The sequence below is a fragment of the Rhinatrema bivittatum genome, chromosome 8 (assembly GCF_901001135.1).
Source record: "Rhinatrema bivittatum chromosome 8, aRhiBiv1.1, whole genome shotgun sequence".
NCBI lineage: Eukaryota > Metazoa > Chordata > Amphibia > Gymnophiona > Rhinatrematidae > Rhinatrema > Rhinatrema bivittatum.
The window spans coordinates 103196980-103221863 of record NC_042622.1 but is presented as its reverse complement, the minus strand read 5'-3'; the positions used below and the strand labels follow the sequence as shown (position 1 = coordinate 103221863).

At 42.6% G+C, this 24884-nt stretch overlaps 1 protein-coding gene across 3 annotated transcripts in view; it reads right to left on the bottom strand.

Moving 5' to 3' along the window:
• The window catches only part of GARNL3 (GTPase activating Rap/RanGAP domain like 3), a 706353-nt gene that overhangs the window by 127861 nt on the left and 553608 nt on the right, over nucleotides 1–24884 (bottom strand). For all 3 annotated transcript variants that reach the window (XM_029613069.1, XM_029613070.1, XM_029613068.1), the window contains one exon: nucleotides 19528–19634. In XM_029613069.1, the coding sequence (XP_029468929.1) occupies nucleotides 19528–19634 (107 nt within the window). The remainder of the gene's footprint in view (nucleotides 1–19527; nucleotides 19635–24884) is intronic.

The window sequence follows — 24884 nt, the reverse complement described above, 5'->3', positions numbered from 1 at the left end:
AACTGCAATTCTCACAGACTAACATCAGTATTGCAATGATGTAGCGCCTTACAATAACCAGTCAGGAATTCCACAGTGATGGTTTTCCCTAAGGCAGAAGACCAATAAGCAGTCAGAGGAAGAAAGAGCTGGGCTTACAATCTCTTTTTGCATAATTTGTGCCATCCCGCTATTGAATTCCCTATTAGAGCAGTATTGTGAAGAATATCTGAAAATGAGACTTCCCCCGGGTAAAGAATCCCTCCCCAACCGTAGAGCAACCAAGTAATGTCTGGCCTTGAGATAAGCAAAGAATTGATGGGGTGGAATCTGAAAAGTCTTATTCAGCGTGAGAATAGATACTACTTCTGGAGTATTTGCTGCATATAAATGTGAAAGGAACTGAACTCCTAACTTAGCCCAGCCCTGAAAAGTGGGAGCATATTCTACTCCTGGAAGAAAACTCGCACTGCCCTCCAGCCCTCAGCAGGGGCTGAGACCCTTTCAAACCCCATTTTTTTCTCAGCCATCTCCAAGCCAATACACAGGGAGTAAGCAAAGTCTTGGGGAACACCAGTTTCCGTGGCTCTCCCAGCAAGGTCTGGATTAAATAAAGAGGCGACCAAGGGGCTGACATCTGGGCCACCAACCCCAATTAACAGAATGAGTATTTGCCAGTGATCCATTCACCTACAAATCGCAGCTGACAGGTGGCATTATAGAAGCGCAAATCTGGGAGGTCAAGCCTGCCTGCTTCTTTGGAGCACTCCAATTTAGCGTGACTTATTCATGCTTTCTTTCCATTCCAAAGAAAAGTGAGGAAAGAGGATCGCAACCTATTCAAATCTTTCGCCCTAATCCAGCAAGGTAACACCTGCAGCTTGTATAAAATCTTAGGTACAATCACCATCTTTAGGAGGGCATGCCTACCAAAAAGTGATAAGGGAAGGGAATGCCACGCTGTCAACTGCGACTGTATATGTGTAATGGCATCTCTAATATTAAGCTCATACAAAGTACCTAAATCCCTGGGGACCCACACACCCAAATATTTTATTTTAGTGGGGGCCCATGTAAGAGGGAACGGACTCTCCCTGTGATTCATCAGCGTAGAATCAAGAGCCAAGGCCTCAGACTTTGAGAAATTAATTTTCAGGCCCACTATCTGTTGAAATTGAGAAAATATATGTATAATGGCAGTAATGCTATTCCGAGAGTGATTTACAAACAAAAGAATGTCATCAGCAAACATGGCAATCTTGAGAAGGTGATCACCTATATAAATGCCCTTAAAGTTCTCCTCGTTACGCAGTCTTATTGCCAAGGGTTCTATAGTCAGGACAAAAAATAGTGGCGAGAGAGAACAGCCTTGGCGGACTCCACATTGTAATGCAAAGAAGTCTGAGAGGGTGCCATTCACCAGTATACGAGCATCAGGGTTACTGTATATGACTCTAAGCCATCTTAATAACCTGCCCGAGAAACCATAATTATTTAACACCCAAAACATATAGTCCCATGAAAGCGAGTCAAATGCTTTTTCCACATCTAAGCGGAGGACAACCAGCTCTGTGGAAGCAGTCTGAATCAGTGCAGCAATAAGCCTATGCACATTCTTCACTCTATGCCTACCCTTTACAAAGTCAGTCTGGTCAATACTTATTAACTGAGGGAGAGCACCACTTAGTCTATTAGCCAGCACGGCAGCTAACATTTTCATGTCCACATTAATCAAGTAAATGGGACGATAAGATCCCACCTCCAAAGGATCTTTGCCCTTCTTCGGCAGGACCACTAGAACAGATTGATTCATATCTGTGGCCAGCACCCCCATAAAAGCCAAGTCATTGTAAAATTGGGTTAGTACTGGGAGCACTGGGAGTTTTAAAATTTTTTAAAGAATTCAGTTCCCTTGGGCCCCACAGCCTTCCCAAGCTTTAGGCCCTGGATGACTGAAAAAGTTTCACCCCCGCTAATAGGGGTGTTTATTTATTTATTTTTTTAAAATTTAATCTTTATTGAATTTCTTAAAACATTTTTCAATGAAAAAAGAAAAGAAGAAAATTTGGGTCACATTTCCAAAACAAACATTCTCCAGGTAATTTACAAAGAAAAAGTCCATATGTAAACTCAAATATAGTCCACATTACTGGGAGGTTTTACATTAGTAATGAATAATAGGAAAATTTCCATCTAAACATGGATATTACGGAGTTATATATATCTTTGACCAATATATTTTCCAATTAGAGTCGTTACAAATTTCTCAACCTTCTTTATCAGCAAGAAATACTTCTAAATGTGTTGGCTCCAAGAAAACAAACTTATTTTTATTAAATGTAATCAAGCATCTGCAGGGAAATTTAAGAAAAAAATGTAGCTCCTATTGCTAACACTGTTGTGTTCCGCGGCCATTGTCCCCGTGCACCGGCACGGGCCTCCTAGTTGGCCGCCGGGTCAGGAGCCGTCCCTGCTTCTCCCTCGCGGCATCAGGCAGCTCTCATCCGTGGCCTGATCCAAGATGGCCACCGCCATCTTAGGTGCGAGGCCACGCCTCCTTCTGAGATTAACTATCTACAGCTGATTCCAATGAGCCAGAGCAGAGGAAGTATATAAGGAGACTTCCTCTGCTCATTCCTTAATTTGGCAACGTCCTTCCAGCGTTGTTTGAGTCTGCTTGCTTCTGTGAGTCTTCTTGCTCTTTGGATCCTTGTTTCCTGGTTTCTGACTTCGGATTGGCTAGCGGTGATTCCTGGTTCCTGACTTCGGATTGGCTAGCGGTGATTCCTGGTGTGTGACTTTGGACTGGCAAGCGGTGATTCCTGGTGTGTGACTTCAGACTGGCAAGCGGTGATTCCAGGTGTGTGACTTTGGACTGGCAAGCGGCGATCCCTCGGTGTGTGACCTCAGACTGGCAAGTGACGACCCTCTGGCACTTGACCTTGGAATTCTTCTGGACCATTGTCTCCAAGGGCCCACCTAAGTCCCAGCAGCCTGGGTCCGTATGGGTTCCTCCTGGGGGGACCGCAGGCTTCCAGGGGTGAAGCTCCAGTTAGCCCTTGCACTGATCTCACAACTCCTTGACCTCTCAAAGGTCCACCTACGTCCCAATGGCTCGGGTCCCTACGGGCTCCTCCCGGGGGGACTGCGGGCTTCCAGTGGTGAAGACCTTGTTCCTCTCCTTGACGTCACGTACCTTCATCTGCCTCCACGGTCACCTCAGTCTCCAAGTGCCTAGGGTCAGCCAGTTGCATCTTCTGCTCCGCCTCGCCACCCGAAGGGAGAACCTATGGATCCACCTCCTAAGGTATACCATCCTTCCGTCGGTCCAAGGGTTCACAAGCCTGAGCATAACAAACACTCTTTCTCTCAACCAAGAAAATGTTTTCTTCTCAACTGGGTGTTTTTAGAAACATCAGGAAACACCTGAATTAATTGCCCACAGAATTTAAATCCTTTGTTTATAAAATATTTTTGCAATACTAAATTTTTATCTTGTTCTAAACTAAAGACAACGATTAACATTGCTCTAGATTGTATATCATCTACTGATGCTTCTAAAAAAGCTGTTAAATTAGGACTTTGTTCTGACAAAACATCTATGCCTTCTTCAGGGGCTACTACAGCTCTTCTCTGTTTTGACAGGTAATACATCTTAGAAATTAACAATTCCTTGGAGATACCAAGTTTCTCTTTTACATATTTCTTGAATAATTCATGTGCAGACAAAAGTCTAGTACTTGGAAAATTCTGGAAATGTAGATTTTTACTTCTTAGATTATTCTCCAAATTTTCTAATTGCCTGTATACAATCAGTGAGTCCTTTAGAAAAGCATTCCCAGAAGATTGTAAAGAGGAGATTTGTGACAATGCGGAAACACTTGCTGCTTCCAAAACTTCTATCCACTTTCCTTGGTCTTCCAATTTTTCTTTGATTTGAACAACATTATTAGAAGATTGAGATATGGACTGGGATAATTTCCTCTCCATATTTTTAACAACTCACCATACATCTACCAGTGTGATGTTTTCAGGTTCAGGTGATTCAGATGGTTCCTGATCAATTTCCAAAGGGATCTCGCCTTCATTCCTCCCCAAAACTCCCTTCTCATCTTTACTTTCATCTAAAGCCACTGCTGGTATTCTGGATGTTAAATCTCTCAAGTTAGGGGCAGCTTTATAAATGCTATCCCCATCACTTCCAAGAGTTATATTGGAAGCTTGGTCCTGGGCAGGACTTGGGGAGGCCCCCGATGAGATTGATGTATCAAATATAGCCTCTCTCGAGGCTTGACTCACCCTTCTAACGTGAGAGTCCATCGGGCCCTTCACCTCCTTGGGTACTGGAGTGGATGCAGCAATCTTCATTTTGCATTTTTTTCCCATCTATTTGGGTCGATAGCTGAGCAGCAGACTTTCTCCCAGGAATGAGCCTCTTTGGCACGCGGCTTCGGCAGCATGCCGGCGGCTGCGTGCCGCTGCTCCCAGCTTTAAATAGGGCAGTGTTCACTTCCGGTTCTCCCAGGAAGGTCAGGGTTCTGGTCTTTTCACCTGCCGCGGTCAGTCCTCCTTACCCAAATGGCATGATGTCTCCACAGGGAAGGCCTCCGCTATTGCAACGCTGCTCCCAGATTTAAATAGGGCAGCATTCACTTCCGGTTCTCCCAGGAAGGTCAGGGTTCCGGTCTTTTCACCTGCCGCAGTCAGTCCTCCTTGCCCAAACTCCCGAATGGCATGATGTCTCCAGGGCCTCCAGGGGTGTTTATTTTCTCTGCCATGTCCTGTGACAAGCCAGGCCATGAAAGGTCACGAAAGAAAACATCTCAGGCCTCCCAAATCCATTTTTTTGCAACTATAAAGGCCACTATGAACTCCAAAAAATGCACTGATATTTCAGGTTAAGCAAATTTGAGAGTACCAGCGCAGTCCCTAATACTTGCTATAGAAACATAGAAATGATGGCAGAAGAAGACCAAACAGCCCATCCAGTCTGCCCAGCAAGCTTTCACAGTTATTTTTCTCATACTTATCTGTTACTCTGACCGCAGAGGTCAGGGTCCTTATTGGTAACTTTTTGGTTCTAATTTCCTTCCGCCCCTGCCATTGATGTAGAGAGAGTGCTGGAGCTGCATAAAAGTGAAGTATCAAGCCTAATTGGTTAGGGGTAGTAACCGCCACAATAAGCTAGCTACTCCCACGCTTATTTGTTTACCCAGCCATGCAATTTAGTCCTTGTTAGTTGTCTTAATATTAATCCTCTTTTCTTCATTCCCCCCTGCCTTTGAAACAGTGAGCTGTGCTGTATATGTATTCAAAGTGAAGTATCAGGCTTAATTGGTTTGGGGTAGTAACCGCCACAACAAGCAAGCTACTCCCATGCTTATTTGTAAATGCAAATCCTTTGTCCCACATTTCCTCTTGCAGTTGAAGCATAGAGAAATGTTGGAGTTGCATTAACCATGTGTATGTTTATTGAATAAGGGTATTAATTAGTAGGGATGTGAATCGTTTTTTGACGATTTAAAATATCGTCCGATATATTTTAAATCGTCAAAAATCTTTAGGGCCACGATACAATACCAATTCCCCTGATTTATCATCAAAAAATCGTAAATCAGGGGAACGGGGAGGGCAGGAAAACCGGCACACTAAAACCCCCTAAAACCCACCCCCGACCCTTTAAATTAAATCCCCCACCCTCCCGAACCCCCCCCCCAAATGCCTTAAATTACCTGGGGGTCCAGCGGCGGTCCGGAACGGCAGCGGTCCGGAAGGGCCTCCTGCAATTGAATTGTGTTGTCTTCAGCCGGCGCCATTTTTCAAAATGGCGGCGCAAAATGGCGGCGGCCATAGACCAACACGATTCGACTGCAGGAGGTCGTTCCGGACCCCCGCTGGACTTTTGGCAAGTCTTGTGGGGATCAGGAGGCCCCCCCAAGCTGGCCAAAAGTCCCTGGGGGTCCAGCGGGGGTCCGGAAAACGATCTCCTGCCGCGAATCGTTTTCCGTACAGAAAATGGCGCTGGCAGGAGATAGACTGCAGGAGGTCATTCAGCGGGGGTTCCGGACCGCCGCTGAATGACCTCCTGCAGTCAATCTCCTGCCGGCGCCATTTTCCGTACGGAAAACGATTCGCGGCAGGAGATCGTTTTCCAGACACCCGCTGGACCCCCAGGGACTTTTGGCCAGCTTGGGGGGGCCTCCTGACCCCCACAAGACTTGTCAAAAGTCCAGCGGGGGTCCGGAACGACCTCCTGCAGTCGAATCGTGTTGGTCTATGGCCACCGCCATTTTGCGCCGCCATTTTGAAAAATGGCGCCGGCTGAAGACAACACAATTCAATTGCAGGAGGCCGTTCCGGACCGCTGCTGTTCCGGACCGCCGCTGGACCCCCAGGTAATTTAAGGCATTTGGGGGGGGTTCGGGAGGGTGGGGGATTTAATTTAAAGGGTCGGGGGTGGGTTTTAGGGGGTTTTAGTGTGCCGGCTCACGATTTTCACGATACTTCAAACACCCAAACGGCAACAATACGATTCCCTCCCCCTCCCAGCCGAAATCGATCGTTAAGATGATCGAGGACACGATTCACATCTCTATTAATTAGAGATGTGAATCGTGTGCCCGATCGTTTTAACGATCAGGTTCAGATGGAGGGAGAAAAAAATCGGATCGTTAGAGATGTGAATTGGAATCGGTTCCGATTCCAATTCACATTGTTCATTTTTTAGTGAGGCCTGAGCAGATAAAAAAAAAACCCACCCCGACCCTTTACAAATGACCCCTTTGCTCTTCCTCCCTCCTGAACCCCCCAAAAATGTTAAATTACCTGGTGGTCCAGTGTGTGGGGGGGTGTCCCGGCGCGATCTCCCGCTCTTGGGCCATCGGCGCCATTTTGGCTACCACTGATAAAAATGGCGCCGATGGCCCGATAAAAAAAAACCCACCCCGACCCTTTACAAATTACCCCTTTGCTTCTCCCACCCTCCCGACCCCCCCCAAAACCTTTTACATGTACCTGGTGGTCTAGTGGGGGGTCCGGGAGCCATCCCTTCAATCCTACCCTCGGTGCCGGTGCTGCTGGACTGGTTTCAAAATGGCGCCGATCGCCTTTGCCCTCACTATGTCACAGGGAGCGACTGTCGCTCCCTGTGACAAAGTGAGGGCAAAGGCGATCGGCGCCATACTGCAGTCGATCGCCTTTGCCCTCACTATGTCACAGGGAGCGACCGTCGCTCCCTGTGACATAGTGAGGGCAAAGGCGATCGGCGCCATTTTGAAACCAGTCCAGCACCGGCACCGAGGGTATGATTGAAGGGATGGCTCCCGGACCCCCCGCTAGACCACCAGGTACATGTAAAAGGTTTTTGTGGAGGTCGGGAGGGTGGGAGAAGCAAAGGGGTAATTTGTAAAGGGTCGGGTGGTTTTTTTTTTATCGAGCCATCGGCGCCATTTTTATCAGTGGTAGCCAAAATGGCGCCGATGGCCCGAAAGCGGGAGATCGCACTGGGACCCCCCCACTGGACCACCAGGTAATTTAACATTTTGGGGGGGTTCGGGAGGGTGGGGGAGGGTAAAGGATTTGTTTTAAAGGGTCGGGGTGGGTTTAGGGGTTGTTTTGGTGTGCCGGTTTTCCCGCCCTCCCCCCAAATAATTCCCGTACTCGATTTAACGATTTTTCACGATAAATCGAGGGAATTCCTATTGTATCGAGTCCCTTACCGATTAATGACGATTTTAAAATTATCGGACGATAATTTAAATCGTTAAAAAACAATTCATATCCCTAGTATTAATCACCAGGTAGTAGCCGTCATTCCCACAAGCCACCCCCATGCCTCTTCTCTTCATTCACATCCTCAAGACTTTATGGATCCACAGTGTTTATCCCACGCCTCTTTGAAATCCTTCACAGTTTTAGTCTTCACCACTTTCTCCGGAAGAGCATTCCAGGCATCCATTACCCTCTCCGTGAAGAAATACTTCCTGACATTGGTTTTGAGTCTTCCTCTGGTGACCTCTGGTTCTGCTGATTTTTTGCAATGGAAAAGGTTTGTCATTGACTTTGGATCATTAAAACCTTTCAAGTATCTGAAGGTCTGCAAGATCTAGAGCCATGTATATGGACCAAATTAGCAAGCAGCTTACTAGGGCGGTTCCCAAAATGATACAACTGATCCTAAAAGAATCTAAGAGATTTAGAGGCCTGCTGGAACAACAAATTATTCAGAGCTTTGCAGGCTGGGTCCACTTTGAACTTGGAGGCCCCTGACAGATTGGTTATGTGCTGAGACTGCATGGTCTTTAAAGCATGATTTAGTTGCAAAATTTCTGCATTGCGCAAGTGTTTTGTTTTATTTTATTTATTTATTTATTTAGATCTTTTCTATACCGACTTTCCAGTAACAGAATTACTGATCAATTCGGTTTACATTTTGAACAATAACAACAGTGACAAGTAAATGTCTTACAAGGAACAGGAAAAAAATAACTTGGAAATAAATATATGGGTTGATAACATAAAAGTACTATATACAAAGCCTAAAAGTGGCGTGGGACTGTCAGGAGGGCGGGTATTGGTTTTGGACTGCCAAGGAGTTGAAGTTGGTTAGAAGAATTCTTTTGGTTGGTTAGAAGAATTCTTTTGGTATTCTTTGTGGTATTTTTTTTGGGGTATTCTTTGGGGGTTCAAAGAAGTTCTAGAGCTGAACTTGCATAGTTCTTGTGTGGTTCTCTTGTAGGTTGTTGAAAATAAACTGAAGTTCTTATATAGCTCTCTTGTAGGATGATTGAAAATAACCTAGAGGGGTCCTTGGCAGATATTATTCAGCAGGCTGATGTTATGGAAAAGCTTGATGGAAGAGCCAAGTCTTAAGTTTTTTTTTGAAAATAATGGGGCATTGCACTGATTTGAGTTCTGGCGGGAGACTATTCCAGAGTTTGGGACCAGCTGTGGAGAATGCTCTTTTGCTTAACGTTGATTTCATTGGTAGAGTCTGGAGGTTGTTTCTGTAGGCTTGTCTCACTGGTCTAGTAGATGTGTGGAGTTGGAAAGGGATTTTGAGCTCAAGTGGTGTCAGGTTATGTAGTGCTTTGTGTATTGTTGAGAGCACTTTGAAGCGTATTCTGAAATTGACGGGCAGCCAATGTAGGCTTTTTAAGATTGGTGAGATGTGGTCTCTTTTGTTAGTCTTAGCCACGTACGCAATAATATAATCCCCCCATTACTGACTTTGCAGCTTCCCAAAGCACCGAAGGGGGAAACATCAGACGTGGCATTAAATTTCAAATATTCCCCCCAACCAAGCTTCAGGTACTCAAGAAATATTTTATCAGAATAGGTCCGGGGCACATGCACCAGGAGACAGAGGGGTGCTGGGAATACCCAAGTTCTACACCTACAGACTTGGGTGTGTGGTCGGAAATGGAAATAGTGGCAATGGTAGCCTCCTGAATGTAAGGGAACAGTTTTTCATACACTAACAGATAATCCAGTCTAGAGTATGATTCATCTGGGTTAGAGTGGAAAGTGAAATCTTGCTCCCCCGGGTGTAAAACCTCACAAACATCTAATAAACTTAATTCCTGCATAAGAGGTTAACACCTAGCTGAGCTTCCCGCCTATCCACATCTTTAGCGGATTACAATCCAGAGTCTTATCAGCCACAATATTAAAATCCCCACCCACAACTAGCCGGTAGTCAGAAAAAGTAGAGTAGACCCGCTAAATGGATGAAAAATTTGTGGGAATACACATTGGGCACATATAAGTTACAAAAGACAACCTTTTGCTGGTAGAGCACTCCTGCCATTATAATGTAATGGCCTTCCTCATGCAACACACAGTCCACCTGAAAAGGCAATTGTTTGTGAATAAGAATGGCTACACCACTTTTCCTGGAAGAGAAAGAAGAGTAAATGTAGTGCCCCACCCACTCCCTTTTCAATTTTGCATGTTCTGCGGCAGAAAGATGGGTCTCTTGCAAAAACACCACATGGGAATGTAATCTCTGAAACATAGTGAGTAATTTTTTACATTTAAGTGGGGAGTGAATCCCGTCAACATTCACTGATGTAATTTTTTTTTAAATTCTTTATTTATCAGTTTTAAGAAGATAATTACAAGAAATACTTGTACAGAATAGAAAAAAAGAATCCTACTAATTCATTTACTGCAAGAACCAATAATACACTTCATTAACTCTTTCTTTTCTCAGGTAGTCCACAATAACGAATACTTATCTAAGGAATAGAACAACAATGTAAAAACTAAATATAATATCATTAAACAATTAATAATTATTAAAGCAGAAATTACAGCGATCTATAATAATATATCAGGGTTGCCTAATCATATATAAGGAGTGATATGTTCTCCACAACAAATTTATTCCATAGGTGATTTATCACTCAAGAAAAAAGATAATTGAGATGGATTAAAAAAAACATATGATTCACCTTTGTATTTTATACAACATTTACATGGATATCGTAAAAGGAATATTCCCCCAATCTGAACAACCTTAGGTCTTAATGACAAAAATTGTTGTCTTCTTTTTTGCGTCTGTTTCGACACATCTGGGTAGGCTCTGACTTTTAATTTAAAGAATTCTACTAACCGATACTTGAAAAAAAGTCTTAATACCCAATCTCTATCGGGTTCCAGGACAAAAGATACAATCAATGTTGCTGCTTGTACTAATTCAGTGTCAGATGTCTCTAACACTTGAGATATATCCAGATTTTCAGAAATTCTATCCATTACTTGTTTACTCCCTTGACCTTGTTCAACCCCTTCAATTTTTTTATAAGGTGTTAAATAATAAATTTTTGAAATTGGGGGAACTAATTCTTCAGTGATTTTAAATGTTTCTACAAGATACTTTTTGAACATGTCTTTGGGAGTAATATGTGGTAACATGGGAAAATGTATGAATCTTAGGTTCTTTTTCCTGTTAGCATTTTCCAAATTTTCTATTTTCATTTATATGACTTTGTTCTCAATTATCATTGAATTCTGTAGAGTTTTCCATTTTACACATTCCTGTTTGACTTTTTCAATTTCACTTGTTGAAACTTTTTTAAATTCTTCTAAATCAATTACCCTACCCTGTATTTTATTAATTTTATTCACAATAGGGTTTAGTTGTATGGCCATAGACTTATTCATACTAGCAATAAACTTCCCAGATTGCGTCTAAAGTACCAGACTCAGGTTTCATCAGAACTGGAGGATCATACTCTTTTAAAAGGAAATCATCATCTACATTTCTTAATTCCTGTGCTTGCGAATCATGCACTCCTATTGACTGGCTTTCAAATCCTTCAAGGGGACGTATCTGCTTTTTTTCTCCAGTTTCTCTGGGGCTAACTGGCCCCGCTTGCAGGTTCACTCCAGCGCCTTCCACATGAGTGTCCTGAGACAGTGAACCTCGGTCCCTGGAGGAAGCTGGATTATCTGGTGGTTCCTGTAAATCAGGGATAAAGACGTCGATAGGTCTGGCAAGGAAGGCGTTTGAAAACTCACGTCCTCTATTGCCAACTGCGACCCCTCCGATTTATTGCATCCCTGAACATGGGAATCCACTGGCCCGCAAACTGGAGACTCCAAGAGATTAACTGGGTCTATCCTCTCCTTAGCTCTTCGTTTGCGTGCAGTATAAGGCATTTTTATATATATAGTCAACAGGAAATGGTACACTCTCTGCTCTACAATTATACTTAGATCAGTAGAGTTGAAGTGAGGCTTCGAGTTTTAAGGGATTCTAATCTTCATTACATCAAGAAATTATAGCAGTACCTTATTCTGCAGAGACTTCCATATCATACTCAACAATGCCACAGATCTTATTACTCACAATTTCAATGTTTAAGTCCTAGAAGATCGTCAATCCAGACAAAGATAAAAATAAAACCGTGCGCCCCTTAGGCGGCACGCTGGCGTCGGCTGCACACTGCTGAAGGGCAGATTTTAAAGCATTTTCCGGTGCTCGCAAATGATGTCAACACGCCACAGCTGTTTACTTTCAGGGCCGTTAGTTCCTGCACCCCGGAAGGTCATAGAAAAAGATTTTAAGTAAATTCCAACTTTACCCCATTGGGGCCGGCGCCTTCTGCACCCCGAAAGGCTGCTGGTGTGATTTCAGTCCCTTTTCCTCTCCGCCTCAAAGGATACCACACTGAAAGGCAAGTTTTAAAGTTTTTTCCGGCACTCGCAAATGACGTCAACATGCCCCAGCTGTTCACTTTCAGGTCCGTTAGTTCCTGCACCCCCGGAAGGTCATGGAAAAAGATTTTAAGTAAATTCCAACTTTACCCCGTTGGGGCCGGCACCTTCTGCACCCCGAAAAGCTGCTGGTGCGATTTCAGTCCCTTTTCCTCTCCGCCTCAAAGGATACCACTGAAAGGCAGGTTTTAAAGCTTTTTCCGGCACTCGCAAATGACATCAACACGCCCTAACTGTTCACTTTCAGGGCCGTTAGTTCCTGCACCGTTAGTTCCTGCACCCCCGGAAGGTCATGGAAAAAGATTTTAAGTAAATTCCAACTTTACCCCGTTGGGGCCGGCGCCTTCTGCACCCCGAAAGGCTGCAGGTGTGATTTCTGTCTCTTTTCCTCTCCGCCTCATCACTGATGTAATTTTATCCTTCACCATAATCTGCAGTGGTGCCATGATAACTAATTCGCCCCAGGGAGGGGCCTAGAGTGAAAAAGCATGGGAATCCAGGGTCTCCTAGCCTGGACCACTGAGTTACTAAATTCCATCCTCTTCTCTCATGATGAAAACCCCCAGACAAAAAGATTGAGGCACCCTCCCCCCCACCCTCCCCAACTTACCAGTCACACATCAATACAGCCATAACATACCAAACCCCCCTCCCCCACTCGCTCCAAGAGGCACAACTTTCTCCATGGCAGGGGCAAACATCAGCAAAGCCCCATTCCATGGGGGTGTTCCTTTGGACATCCCCTTTCCTGGTAGCAAGCAAAAGAAAAGACCAGACCACAAAAAAATGTAAAAATAGTGAAAAATACAAACCCAACCACCACCCTCAGAAGAAAAAAAAATGCAAATAAGAAACCTAATAGCTACCATTAATTATACAGGTAAAGTGCCATTGTTAACTGTAGGAAAACCTCCACATGAGCACACAGTCCAAGGAGAGTCCAGTGACTGAAGTGGAAAATTAGTATTATATGCAACATCCCCAACTGAGAAATGCTCTTCGAAAAGAGAGGTTACCAGTTATTCTACAAACAAGAACTTAACGTTCATCCAAAACAGTTAACTCCGAACTTAGTAGGGCACTTGAATGCAAAACACGCAATATAGTAAACATTAGGTGTAGGAATGCTTCATAAGTGATCTCCAGGCCCCGAAAACCGAGAATCCAAGCTGAGAAATCAGGAATAAAATTCTGCCACTATGTCAGCGCGTCATCCTGCCGTTCCTTAATCCAGGATGGCCAAAAACGCAGTTGCTTCATTTTTTTTTTTAGAAAAAAACATACTTTGTTGTTATGGTGCACATGAATTTTGGTGGGGAACAGTAAAACAAAGTGTATCCTTTTGTAGTGTAATTCAGAGCATGTAGGCAACAGTTCCTTTTTCAGCGCTGCAACATGCGTTGAAAAATCATTAAACAGTAAAATCCAGTTGCCCTGAAACTCCACAGTAGGATGCTGTCAAAATGCGTGCATTAACTGAGTTTTATGGGACTAAATTAAGATAGGGGCCATAACCGGCCAGGGCCTGCTATCCTTTTCCCGCAGAGGGCCAATGTGGTGAATCCATTCACACCATAGGGGATCTGCTGTGAGTTCTAGGCCCACACGCTCAGGCAGCCATTTTTCAATGAAGTCATATAGTTCTTTCAGTGATCCGGGCAGTCCAATGATTTTAATATTATTATGGTGATTGCAGTTCTCTTGATCTTCAATCCTGTTGGTCAGCGCCACATGCTGCTCAGGCAGATCCGTCAGCTGCCTTTCGGCATCAGTAAGTTGGTCTTCCTGGTCTGATATGTGCTGTTCTGCCTGGTCTAAGCATCTCACCTGCCCATCCAGGCTAGACTTAATATATTCCATAGAAGTTTGTAGCTTGAGCAAATGGTCATTCAGGACAGCCAAAATGCTTTTTGTGATCTAAGTAAGCACCTCTGCCGAGACAGCCTCCAGGGATTTTGTGGGCTCAGGTGCAGCCACCTTTTTGAAACCGTCACTGGACTGCACTCTCCTACTGCGAACACTTCTATGGCACATAACCCAGCTCTTGCGCACCGCAGAACCTCATAGGCAGCACCAAACAGGGACGGAGAGGGGAATATTTAAAAAAAAAAAAAAAAATCAGAGTTCAGGTCTGATATAGCGATAAATGCAGTGATATGCTGGAACAGGAGTTGCGGAGCTCAAGCACTCCACCTCCAATCAGCTCACTGCCATAACTGGAAGCCCCTGTTTGTTTTATTTAAAATGAAAAATAAACAAATAAATGAAAGATAAACCTACAAGAAAAACCATGGGATCAGGTTCTGTCCACACTGCCAAAGTTTAAAAATTAAAACCTCTCCACCCCTGGTCCTAATGCCATCTCACAAAACACCATCATACCACTTCCTACCCTATCCGCAGGTCTACAGTGGGCAGGAGTGATCCCCAGTTACTCCTGCTCTGCTGCTGCTGGCTTTCAAAATGGCTGCCAGTTGACCCAAGGCCAGCACCATTTTCTGTAAGACAGAGTCTGCCATACATCATAATGTTGCCGGCCTTGGTTCAATCAGCCATTTTGAAAACCAGTGCCACCAGGGCAGGATCAATTGGGGATCGATTCTGCCAGGGCTTGTGCAACCCATTGTGCAAGCTGTGCACTTGCACAAGGTGGTGGCTCTGAGGGGGCAGTGGCCTGGGGGCATCAGCGGATAAAATGGAGTGGAGGCTGCGGGGTTGTCTAGCAGAATCCATCCCACCAGCGGCCAAAGTAGAGAAAAGGCTCCAGGCTGCGGCATAAGAGTCACTAAGGGATTCTTGCCTGCTTAGATTTAGCCATCAGATTGGGCAGGGGTAATGCAAACCCAAGCTGGATCAGATGTAGCAACACTCTGATCCCCCCTGCAAGCCGGCAGCAGAAGCAGCAGTAGTGAGTGAGTGATATCATCTCCTGCTGCCACAGGGCCAGTCTCGTAAGAGAAGCAGCAAGATTTCACAGCTTCTACCATGAGACTGGCCCCACAACAGTAGAAGAAGATGGCTCACTTTAAACGCTGCTCCTGCCGCTAGCTCTTGCAGGAAGGAGAGTAATCCTGACCATAAGGCTGCACCTGGAGAGTCCCAGCATTTGGAGTGGGAGGAGGAAGAGCCTGTGGAGGGGAAAGAGGTTGGGAGTGACTGGGTAAGAAGGTGGGAGAAGGAAGAAAGTGGGGGGATGCATAGGAAAGAGTGAGAAGAGGAAAGGAAAGAGCAGGGGAGGGAGGGAGAGAGTGAGAAGGAGAAAAAGCTGAGACAGTGGACTCACTAAGGGTTGAGAAGACGGTGAAGACACTCTAAAGACAGGGATGAAAGAAAAACTGAGGCTGTGTAATAAGGGGGGAATATCTAGAGGGAGAGAAGGAACACTCCCTGCAGGGAAAGAAGGCGTGAAAAATGAGGGAAAGAACCAAGATAGTAAAGGAAAGGAAAGGAAGAGCTGAGATAATGAGGGAAGAGAATGAGAAGTGAGGGACAGAATAGAGGTAGTGAGGCTGTGGGCCATACAGTGGCCCCCCATCCGGTTTGCCCGTGGCCTAAGTAGAGAAGAGGCTACAGGCCTCGAATTGGAGTGGAGGCCACTTTGCAATTCCAACCCGATGGTGGCCAACGTGAAAAGACAAACCCAGGGCTGCTGGAGGAGCTAGTGGAAAAAAAGAAGGTGAAGCCCATGTGTGTGTGTGTGTGTGTGTGTGTGTGCGCGCATGTACGAGAGACGGAGCGCATGTGTGTCTGAGACAGAAAGAGCATGTGAAAGAGATAATTTGTGTGTGTGGGAGAGTGAGTGAGAAAGAAATACGGGCCGGATTTTCGGATGATTTATGCACGTAACCGGGCTTACGTGTGCCGGGCCTATTTTCAAAAGGCCTGGCGACGTGCGTAAAGTCCCAGGATGCGTGTAAGTCCCTGGACTTTACTAAAGGGGCAGAAAGGGGGTGGGGCATGGGCGGACCATTTATTGCGGTGCGGGGGATCTCACGCCGGCAGTTGGCTGGTGCGCGCAACTTGCTTCAGCCCCAGGGCTGAAGTAAGTTTTAAAACAAGAAACAAAAAAAGAAAAAGGTAGGGGGGAAAGGCGGGGGAAGTAAGGGAAGGGAAGGTGGGGTGGAGGGGTAGGGAACGGGGGAAGGCAGTGTGGCTCAGCTTGGGCTCGGCGCGCACAAGGTGCACAATTGTGCACCCCCTTGCACGTGCTGACCCCCGATTTTATAACTTGCGCGCACAAGTTATAAAATTGGGTGTACATGTGCACCTTTTAAAATCTACCTCAGTATGTCTGAGTGTGTGAACATATGTGAGAGGTAGCACATATGTATGTATGTGTGTGCATGTGATTGTGGGAGAGAGGGATTGTGTGCATCTGAGAGGAAGTATGAGTGTGTGAGCATGAGTATGTATGAGAGAAAGAAAATGATCTGCTTTGTAAGTTTGGTATGTGCAGTATATAAATATTAAATTAAATAAAATTGTAAGGTGAATTGTAAAAGCCCAACACGTGCATTAATCAGGGGATGCTTAATTATGTTGGGCCGGTGTGCGCCAAGCCATTTATAAAAGCTGCCTGGATAGGTGCATAAATGCCACTGTGTGCACAAATGAAAAGTTTTCAAAAAGGGGCAGGGCATGGGTGTGGACTGGACAGGGCATGGTCTTTCCAGAATTTTAACCTGAAATTTGGGTGTAAATACTCACACGCACTGGCGCGCACTGGGGTCCTCTGCAGCATAACTTTACTTCTGCTATGGATGATGTGTAAGTGATAAAACAAAAATATAGGGAGATCAGAGAGGTTTTAAATGTCGCAGCAAACAGGGAAAGGAAGGCTATTAAACTATGGGGATTTGGAAGACCAAACCCTTAACTGGGTGAACTGGGAATAAACTGGTTTTAGTGGCAATTGTGTCAGCATGTGTCTCTATTAAAATCCCCCCACTTACGCAGTAGAAGCAAGATTTATGCACACAGACCGCACCCATTTAAAATTGAGTGCACATGTTCGTCTGCCCAGGACATTTTGTAACATGTGCACATATACACATGAATGTTATAAAATAGCCGCTTCCCTGGGCACAGGCTGACAAATGCGGGCACATGTGCACCCATAAGTTACCATCTGTGTGTCCATATACTGTATAAGAGAGAGGAGAACATTTGTGTGCCTTCCCTCCTCCATTAATTCATAACAATCTCAGGATAACTGGAAATTGAAAGTTCCCAGGTATGGAGAGTGGGAGATTTTTTAATCCATATTAGTTTTTATTATTGGGTGTTCTTTGATGTGTCTGCTGTTTTTAAATATTTTACTGGTGTTTGGGAATTGTAAAAATCAATTTATATTTTAATTATTGGATTTTTATTCTTTTGTTTTCTTAAAATATTTGTTTTTGTTATTAATATGGTTTTACTGTTATGACTGATGTTTTATATTTCTTGATTTTATTGTTTGATTTTTTTCTGATGAGTGGTGATGTTTCTGTTTTTCCATTGTTGCACTGCATTCAGAGTCTGACTTCTTTTAGCTTGTTGTTGTTGTCTGCACATTTTTATTTATACTTTATGGTCTAGCTTCTTTATTCTGTATTTGGTGGTAGTCTATGTTCTACACGTGTGACCAAGGTTAAGGTATGCTGCTAGCATGTAGTTTCTGTCTAGAGATCTATAGCAACCTGGCTTGTTCTGTTTTCCTAATAGCAGATGTCTTGGTATTTTAGAGCTTGGTGTAATATTTGCAATGTTGTCTTTTCATAGGTAGGATTGTTATTGTTTGAATACTGGCAGTTAGTGTTGATTGGGTATAGGAGGTTTACTATATTGTAATTGTTCACTCATGGCTTTCTGAGGGTCAAGCCCATTTGCAACACGTGTTTCATCAGGCCTAATACCATATGGTTATTTTTGCAGGATATTCTGTTTGGCACCATAGCAGTGCAAGTAAATGTAATATACAGGTTGAGATATTTTTAGCTTAGAAGACTGTACTCTGAATGTTCTTTTTAATGTAAAACTGTTATTATACATGCATAATTTTTAAATGTGTGTGTGTGTGTGTGTGTGTAGAAGGTTGGGTGAGGGAGACGTTAAAGCTCACCTAGGGCATCTAAAATCCATGCACTGGCCATGGGTTCCAAAGAGAGGGATGGACCCAGGTTGGGAGGAATGTCAGATTTTAAAGTTTAGATTACTGGAAAAAGATGAATGAGCCAGAGGACATGGGGAAATGGCAGGGGGGAATGGGGTGGGGGAGAGCAGCACAGTAATTGTTTGCACAGGTCAGTAAAAAAGCTAGCACCGGCTCTGGATCCTGCCACTGAAGGCCTGCATATTGGATAAGAACTAGTGTGAGGGTGTCCAGAGGATTGCACCAAAATAGGGAGATTAGCTTTTTATTGGTGGCAATTAGTTTTTTTTGTGGCTGGCTGCACTTTCATTTTTTTTTAATTAAATGAAAAACAACAAAATTTCATTTTTTTTTTTGTTTTGTTTAAAAATGAAATGGGGAATTTTGTTAGTTTCCTGTTTCATGTCAAACGAATCCACATCCCTAACATTTATCTCTATAATCTTGCAGAAAAGAGATTGTACCAGGATCTTAGTGTGTGTGTCCCTACCTATCGCCATTCATCAAAACTCCCTCCCTGATGCATCATGCATTTTAATTTTGTTTCAGATTTTCAACCCTATTGTTTCAACTGAAAAGGCCTGGCTGAAAATCACAGAATATTGTAGCATGGAAGCTATTTAAGAAACCAGATTTGGATGAGTCCTGTAGTTTGCTTTCTTTGTATTTATGTCCTGTCCCTAATTTTAATAAACAGCTAATATTCAGCTCACAGGAAACACTCAGAACAAACAATAACATGTTAAAGGGAAAATGATGTCATTGTATAATTTCCCCTATAGCTCTGATATACCATTCCAATGTATTCTCCTTTTTCCAACAAAAAGAGGCTTTAGGCCAGAGGAAAAAATGTTCTTCCAGAGGTTTCATCTGGCAGATTGCAAGCTCATTTATTCTGCTGCTTTATTTTCCAGTGCACTCTTAGAACATCAGGGTGACCCAATCATACCAAAATGTCATGAAAATGACAACGGCATGCTGGTAGCTGTCAGTCACTGACACCAGATAACATTTTCGCACTCCAAATTCCAAAAGTCAGTTTCACAACAAAAGATTCATTGGCAGATTACATAAATCCAACAGAAAGAGATAATGTAGAACTGGGATACAATGAGCAGTCGGTTGCTAATGGTATTTTTCTGTTTAAGTTAACTGACTACATACTAACATCTTTCAGGAAATATTATACTTACATTTCACCAGCACAAAGTCCCTGAATTCCTGGTGGTCAGTAAACATGGGTGGGGATGGAAGAGGAGGTCCAAACAAAGGTACGCTTTCTTCTGAAAATATTTTCAGCCTAATAAAAAAAAAGAAAAATTATCTATTAAGAGTTGCTTATTTCACACCTAGCCATAGGAGAAGACTTTATATAAGAACAAGAATCAACATAATGAAATAATGCAGGGATTTCAAATACTGATTCTGCAAGGCTGTCAAAGCATTTGACTTTTTCAGGACATTACCGATGGATACTTCTGATCTTTATTTATAGGCATTGGATCTAGTGCACGGTCAATTTAAATATTTTGTTCATGCTGAAAGCCAAACCTGGTTTTGGCCCTCAGGGACTGGCATTTGAGATCCCTGATTTAATCCCTTAGTAACTCATTTTGCTTCTAAGAGTACAAGCTCTTCCATGATATCTGCTATTAACATATATTCTACATATGTTGCATTTCGGAAGAAGTCTTGTTAATCTCATATTTTTAAGCTACTGAGGGGATATCAATGGAATTTTTCAACAAAAATTGAGGTACAAAAACTTCAGTACCTGTTGAAATAATCACACACAGGGGAGTAACATTGTTCTTTTTCTTTAAGGAGTTCTCATCTAAAGACTGACAGTATATTAACAATGGCTGATAAATGCTGCGTAAAGAAAGTGTAACTGTACTAGGGGGTCCGAGCTCCTGGGAGGCCTCAAATTTACAAAAATATATTTATAAAATTAAATTATAAAGTGATAAAATAATAATTGCAAGGTATAATGTAATATCTCCATGTTACTCCTAATACCCATGAGGCAGTGAACACTTGGCCATTTAAAGTTCTCAAGAAGCACTGTACTGGCCTCATATATATCTGTATGTGTCCCTGGCCTGATAATTTCCTACCTGACAACTAATTTCCTGCCTTTCTCTGGGCAAGTACCCTGCCCACAAGCTATTCCCTAATGGTTTCTGGGGATACTGAAATCTCACAATAACCTGAGGTTACAAAGTTCACTTCTTACAAAGACCACTTACTAAAAGCCTTGGGATCATAAAGTAACTCACCTGGGTCATTAATCAGTCACAAAGACAGAGCAAATAAACTAAAAAGTATATTATTATATGGGCAAAACAGTGAACACAAAAAGATTAAAAACTGCATAACAACAGGCAGGGAAAAAGAAAAAGGATTTCAGAGTAAGATTAATTTATAGATTTTAACTTAGCTTGCCTGCACCTTTCTCAGTCAGCTATGAGAGTTTTCATTAGATCAACTAAGACACTGATCAACTTTCTTTCTGATTGCATAGTTTATCAGCAATAGATTCACAGAGCTGAGACTGTCTCAGAAACTATTTCTCTCTTTCATTATAATTTTAACTCTCAGATATGCATGCATTCCCTGTCTGTCCCTGTCAGTTTGTAATGGCAATTCTCAACTGTTACTCTGCCTCCTCTAACAGCATGATGTTAACAGCTGTGATGTTAGCAACTTGTTCTGCCTCAGTGATTAACCATGTTGGATCCAGCCACTGGTGCTGTAGAACACTGTACTGTTATGTTGCCACCTGTTGTTTAACTTAAAATCAGTAGAAAATAAGGAGATTTTAAAGGAAAAGAAGTTTTACAGGAATGTCTATATAAATTTAGTTTCCTAGCTATCCCCAGAATTCACTTGGAAAACTTGATACATTTTAGTAATGAATGCAAGTCGCATACTTATTAACAGATAATGTTTTTTTGGACAATGACAACAAAAAATTAATTATCTAAGCAAGCAAAACAAATGGATTGGCATAAAGGAGGAGCACCAAAATTAAATTTTTACCTTTACTTTCAAAAATGCTAAAGATGGCATTGGTGATAGTTTTATTCCCACCAGATGTAACTATGCTAACTTGGGTTATTTGAAGGATTTAGGAGACCATAATATATGGCATACACTAGCCCCAGATTTCTCTCAGTGAGCTTATATTATAGTTTATAAAATAACTAGGATAAATTCCTATTAACAAAGTCATGGAATATGTCAGCACAACTTACAGCCTGGAGCTAGATGTTTTATTGCTTGGATTTTTAAATTGTTTTCTCTGTTTTATAAGGGTAGTAACATACATCATTCTTTTTGATGTAAGGTATTTATCTGTGATAATGCCTCACGTTTCTTCCAGGACATTAACTATCATACGGTAGCAATCCCTAGCTGTAACTGATGGAAATGGCATCTCTCTTCCACTATGGTGGTTCGAGTTTCTGAGTAGTGACGGGGTAGATCGATGGTACTGGAATTGATTTGCAACTAAAGGGGTTCCACACGTTACCCTCTTCCTAATTGGGTGATTTAAAAGAAATAGGAAATCCCACCCAGCCAATGGAGCTCCCGGAGGTTGGGAGGAGAAGCAGAGAGTAAGAAAGATACTATGTAGGATAGAATTGTTTAAAATTAACAAAAGCTTTAGTGTGGTAACAATTATGAAATGCAAATAAAAATTTAATCAGCTGGCAATGATATTAAAACCAGGTTCAACAGCTATTGTGCACCAGCAGTAAATGCAATTCACTTTAAATCTTTTGCAACTGAGATATCATAACAGTTATCAGAACAATCTTTACCAACTAAGTCACTATGGTAATTAACATTTCCTTCTAAGTCTCTCTCAAAAGGAGCAAGATGCATTCAAAACAGTTATTCAGGCAAGTCACAATATTGTCCACTCTGTTCTTTATACTGTATTTTACTTAACGCCAATGCATTCTATAAACTTGATGCTTTGTACTGTTCTCTAACTTGCAGTATCTTTGAACACTTTGTCTTATGTAAGTATAATTTTCTTCCTGTAATTCTGTTATGTATTTCTTTTGTTTTTTGAGTGAATGTCACTAGTGTCTGGCCAGACCTAAGTTGTCATGAGAGTGCAAACTTAGCTGTAGGATGCAGAGTGCATTGTCTCTGATGCTCCAAATAGGTGCTTGTGGCACTGATTGAGAGTGAAGCATTCCTGGTTTTGTGGCTCTGGTCCTCTTCTCTTTGGTCGCCTTCCAGGAATCGCAGGAACAACCTATTGGCCTGACTTTAAAAAAAAAAAAAAAAAAAGAGAAACTATCTGCCTCTCACCGTATATCTTCCGGCAATCTAACAATTTGGTTCTATTATGAGTGCAACAGGAATCTACCATGTACTAAAATTCTGACTAATAAAATAAAAGGATAATCAATTATCCTTAACTACTGGTCCTTTCTCTTCCTGTGGGAACAGAAAATACTTTAATTATTTTTCCAGTCACTTTTTCAAAATGCCCCACTCTTTCCTTGTACAGAGAGGAGTTTGTCTGAATTTGGAATCTCCTTTAGAAGTCTGGCTTTTTGCCTGGATTGGTTAAAAAAGAACAGTTTAATTGTCCTGCTTAATGTCTTTTGACTGTTCACCAAACAGTAACACTGACTCAAAACATTGATTTTTCTTCAGTGGAATTACTTCTCAATATATAGAAGGCAAAATGGGGTAAAGTCACTTCTCACTGGTTCAGTCCAGCTTTTTCCCCTTTGTCCCTTCTGGCAGAAAGGTTTCACTCTGGGACTAACTGGATTCAGAGCTATGCCACAATCATGCACTTCATTGTCCCCTTCTGCTTGGAATCTTGACTTTACAGTTTTCCCAGTAACATTTTAACTGGTAAATCACTCCTGAATAGAACAGGTAAATTCCACGATCCTGTTCATTTAATTATTTTTTTTAACTTTGTCTGTATTTCTTCCTTACCTTGACAGTGGATTGTCTTATTTTCACAATCTCCTCCACTCTTTGACTTGCTCAGGCTTTAAAATGATAGATTTTCTCTCTCTGTTCCCACTATTTCTGTCTCAAACAAACAGGGTTTTCTCCTTTTTCCCTGATTCCAAGGCAGAGCTCCAGCTGTAAGCCCCTGCCTCAGCACAAGACCAGTCTCTTTCTGCACATGACTTTTTTTCCACAAGGAGGATTACTGCCCTGGATGAGGTCACAAAACAGAAAATAGTTCCTCACATAGTGCTAATATATCCTTAAATGCCTCTTACTGGACTCCTTTATAACCTTCTTAAAATGGCAGAAGTCTGACAACTAATATCATCCAGTTAGAACTTTTGTTAAACATAGTACTAAACTTTTATGAAACACAGTCAACTCACAGCTCCTTGATTCTTCCACGGCCTTTTTACAAAAAAAATCCTAAGAACAAGGCTTTCTTGCAGCTAACCTCAGCATCCATGCAAATTAGCCTGTGACAGGGGAACTATTGACACGCAGAACCTCATGGTGCCAGCTGAATGGTGCAGCTCCTTGACCTCCCATAGATTTGTATTGCTCCAACTGCTTCCTGTGAAACACCATCCAACTTTATCTTCTAAAACTTTTTTAAAGCTTCGTTTTGAAATAAAAAGTTATGTGAAAAGGATTGCTCAATGCTTGCTCGCATCCAGGCTGGCACTGGTTTCAATATTTTTGTTCTGGTTTTCTCAGAGTGATTTACATTACTGGAGATCTGTGCTGATGTCACTTCCTTTTTCCTTTCCCTGCAGACCCAGCTGATTCAAAGGGTACAACTGCAACTTTCTCAGTGCACACTCTTTTTAGTTATTTGCTTTCTGAGAGTCCTGCTTCCTCGGTAATAACAGGAGCTGAATCCTTTCTGTTCTGATTTCTGACTTGGCTGAAGCCTTCTTTTTGCTGTTCTTTCAGAACCATAGACGGTAATCAGGCATGGATGAGAGAAAAACACAGGCTGACTCTCTCAGCCTGTCTTTCCCTGTTTTTAACCACTGCAGCATTTCTGGGATTTCTTTCAACCAGGCATACAGAATGCAAATATTTTTTCACTTATTTATAATACACAGCAATAAATCTATGCCTTTTAATAGTTTTAGTAGTACTGCACAGCATATAAACAGAAATGATGGCAGAAAAGGACAAAATGGCCATCTAGTCTGCCCAGCAAGACCTATGGTACTTTCCAAATTAAGAAACAGCACTGCTTTGAGATCTACTCTGATCTGGGACACAAACGATTTGGTTCCTGCCCTGTGATAACTAACAGTTCAGAAAGATGTAGTATGAGATTCCCACACAGCCGATAAATTGGCCAAGCCACAGGGTGTAGAATTTTCAAAGCTATTCAAATCTGCCTGATATGGGGGTAAAAGTATGCGTGGAAGGCCTGTATGTATGTACTTTAACCCGCAGTTTGAAGAGATGCTCTTTTAGGTGAGGTTGGGATGGGGCTTGAAATGACATGCTTACTTTTGCATTTTCAAAAGCATGCACATATTTCCTCCTCCTCCTCCCCCCAAAAATCAGTATA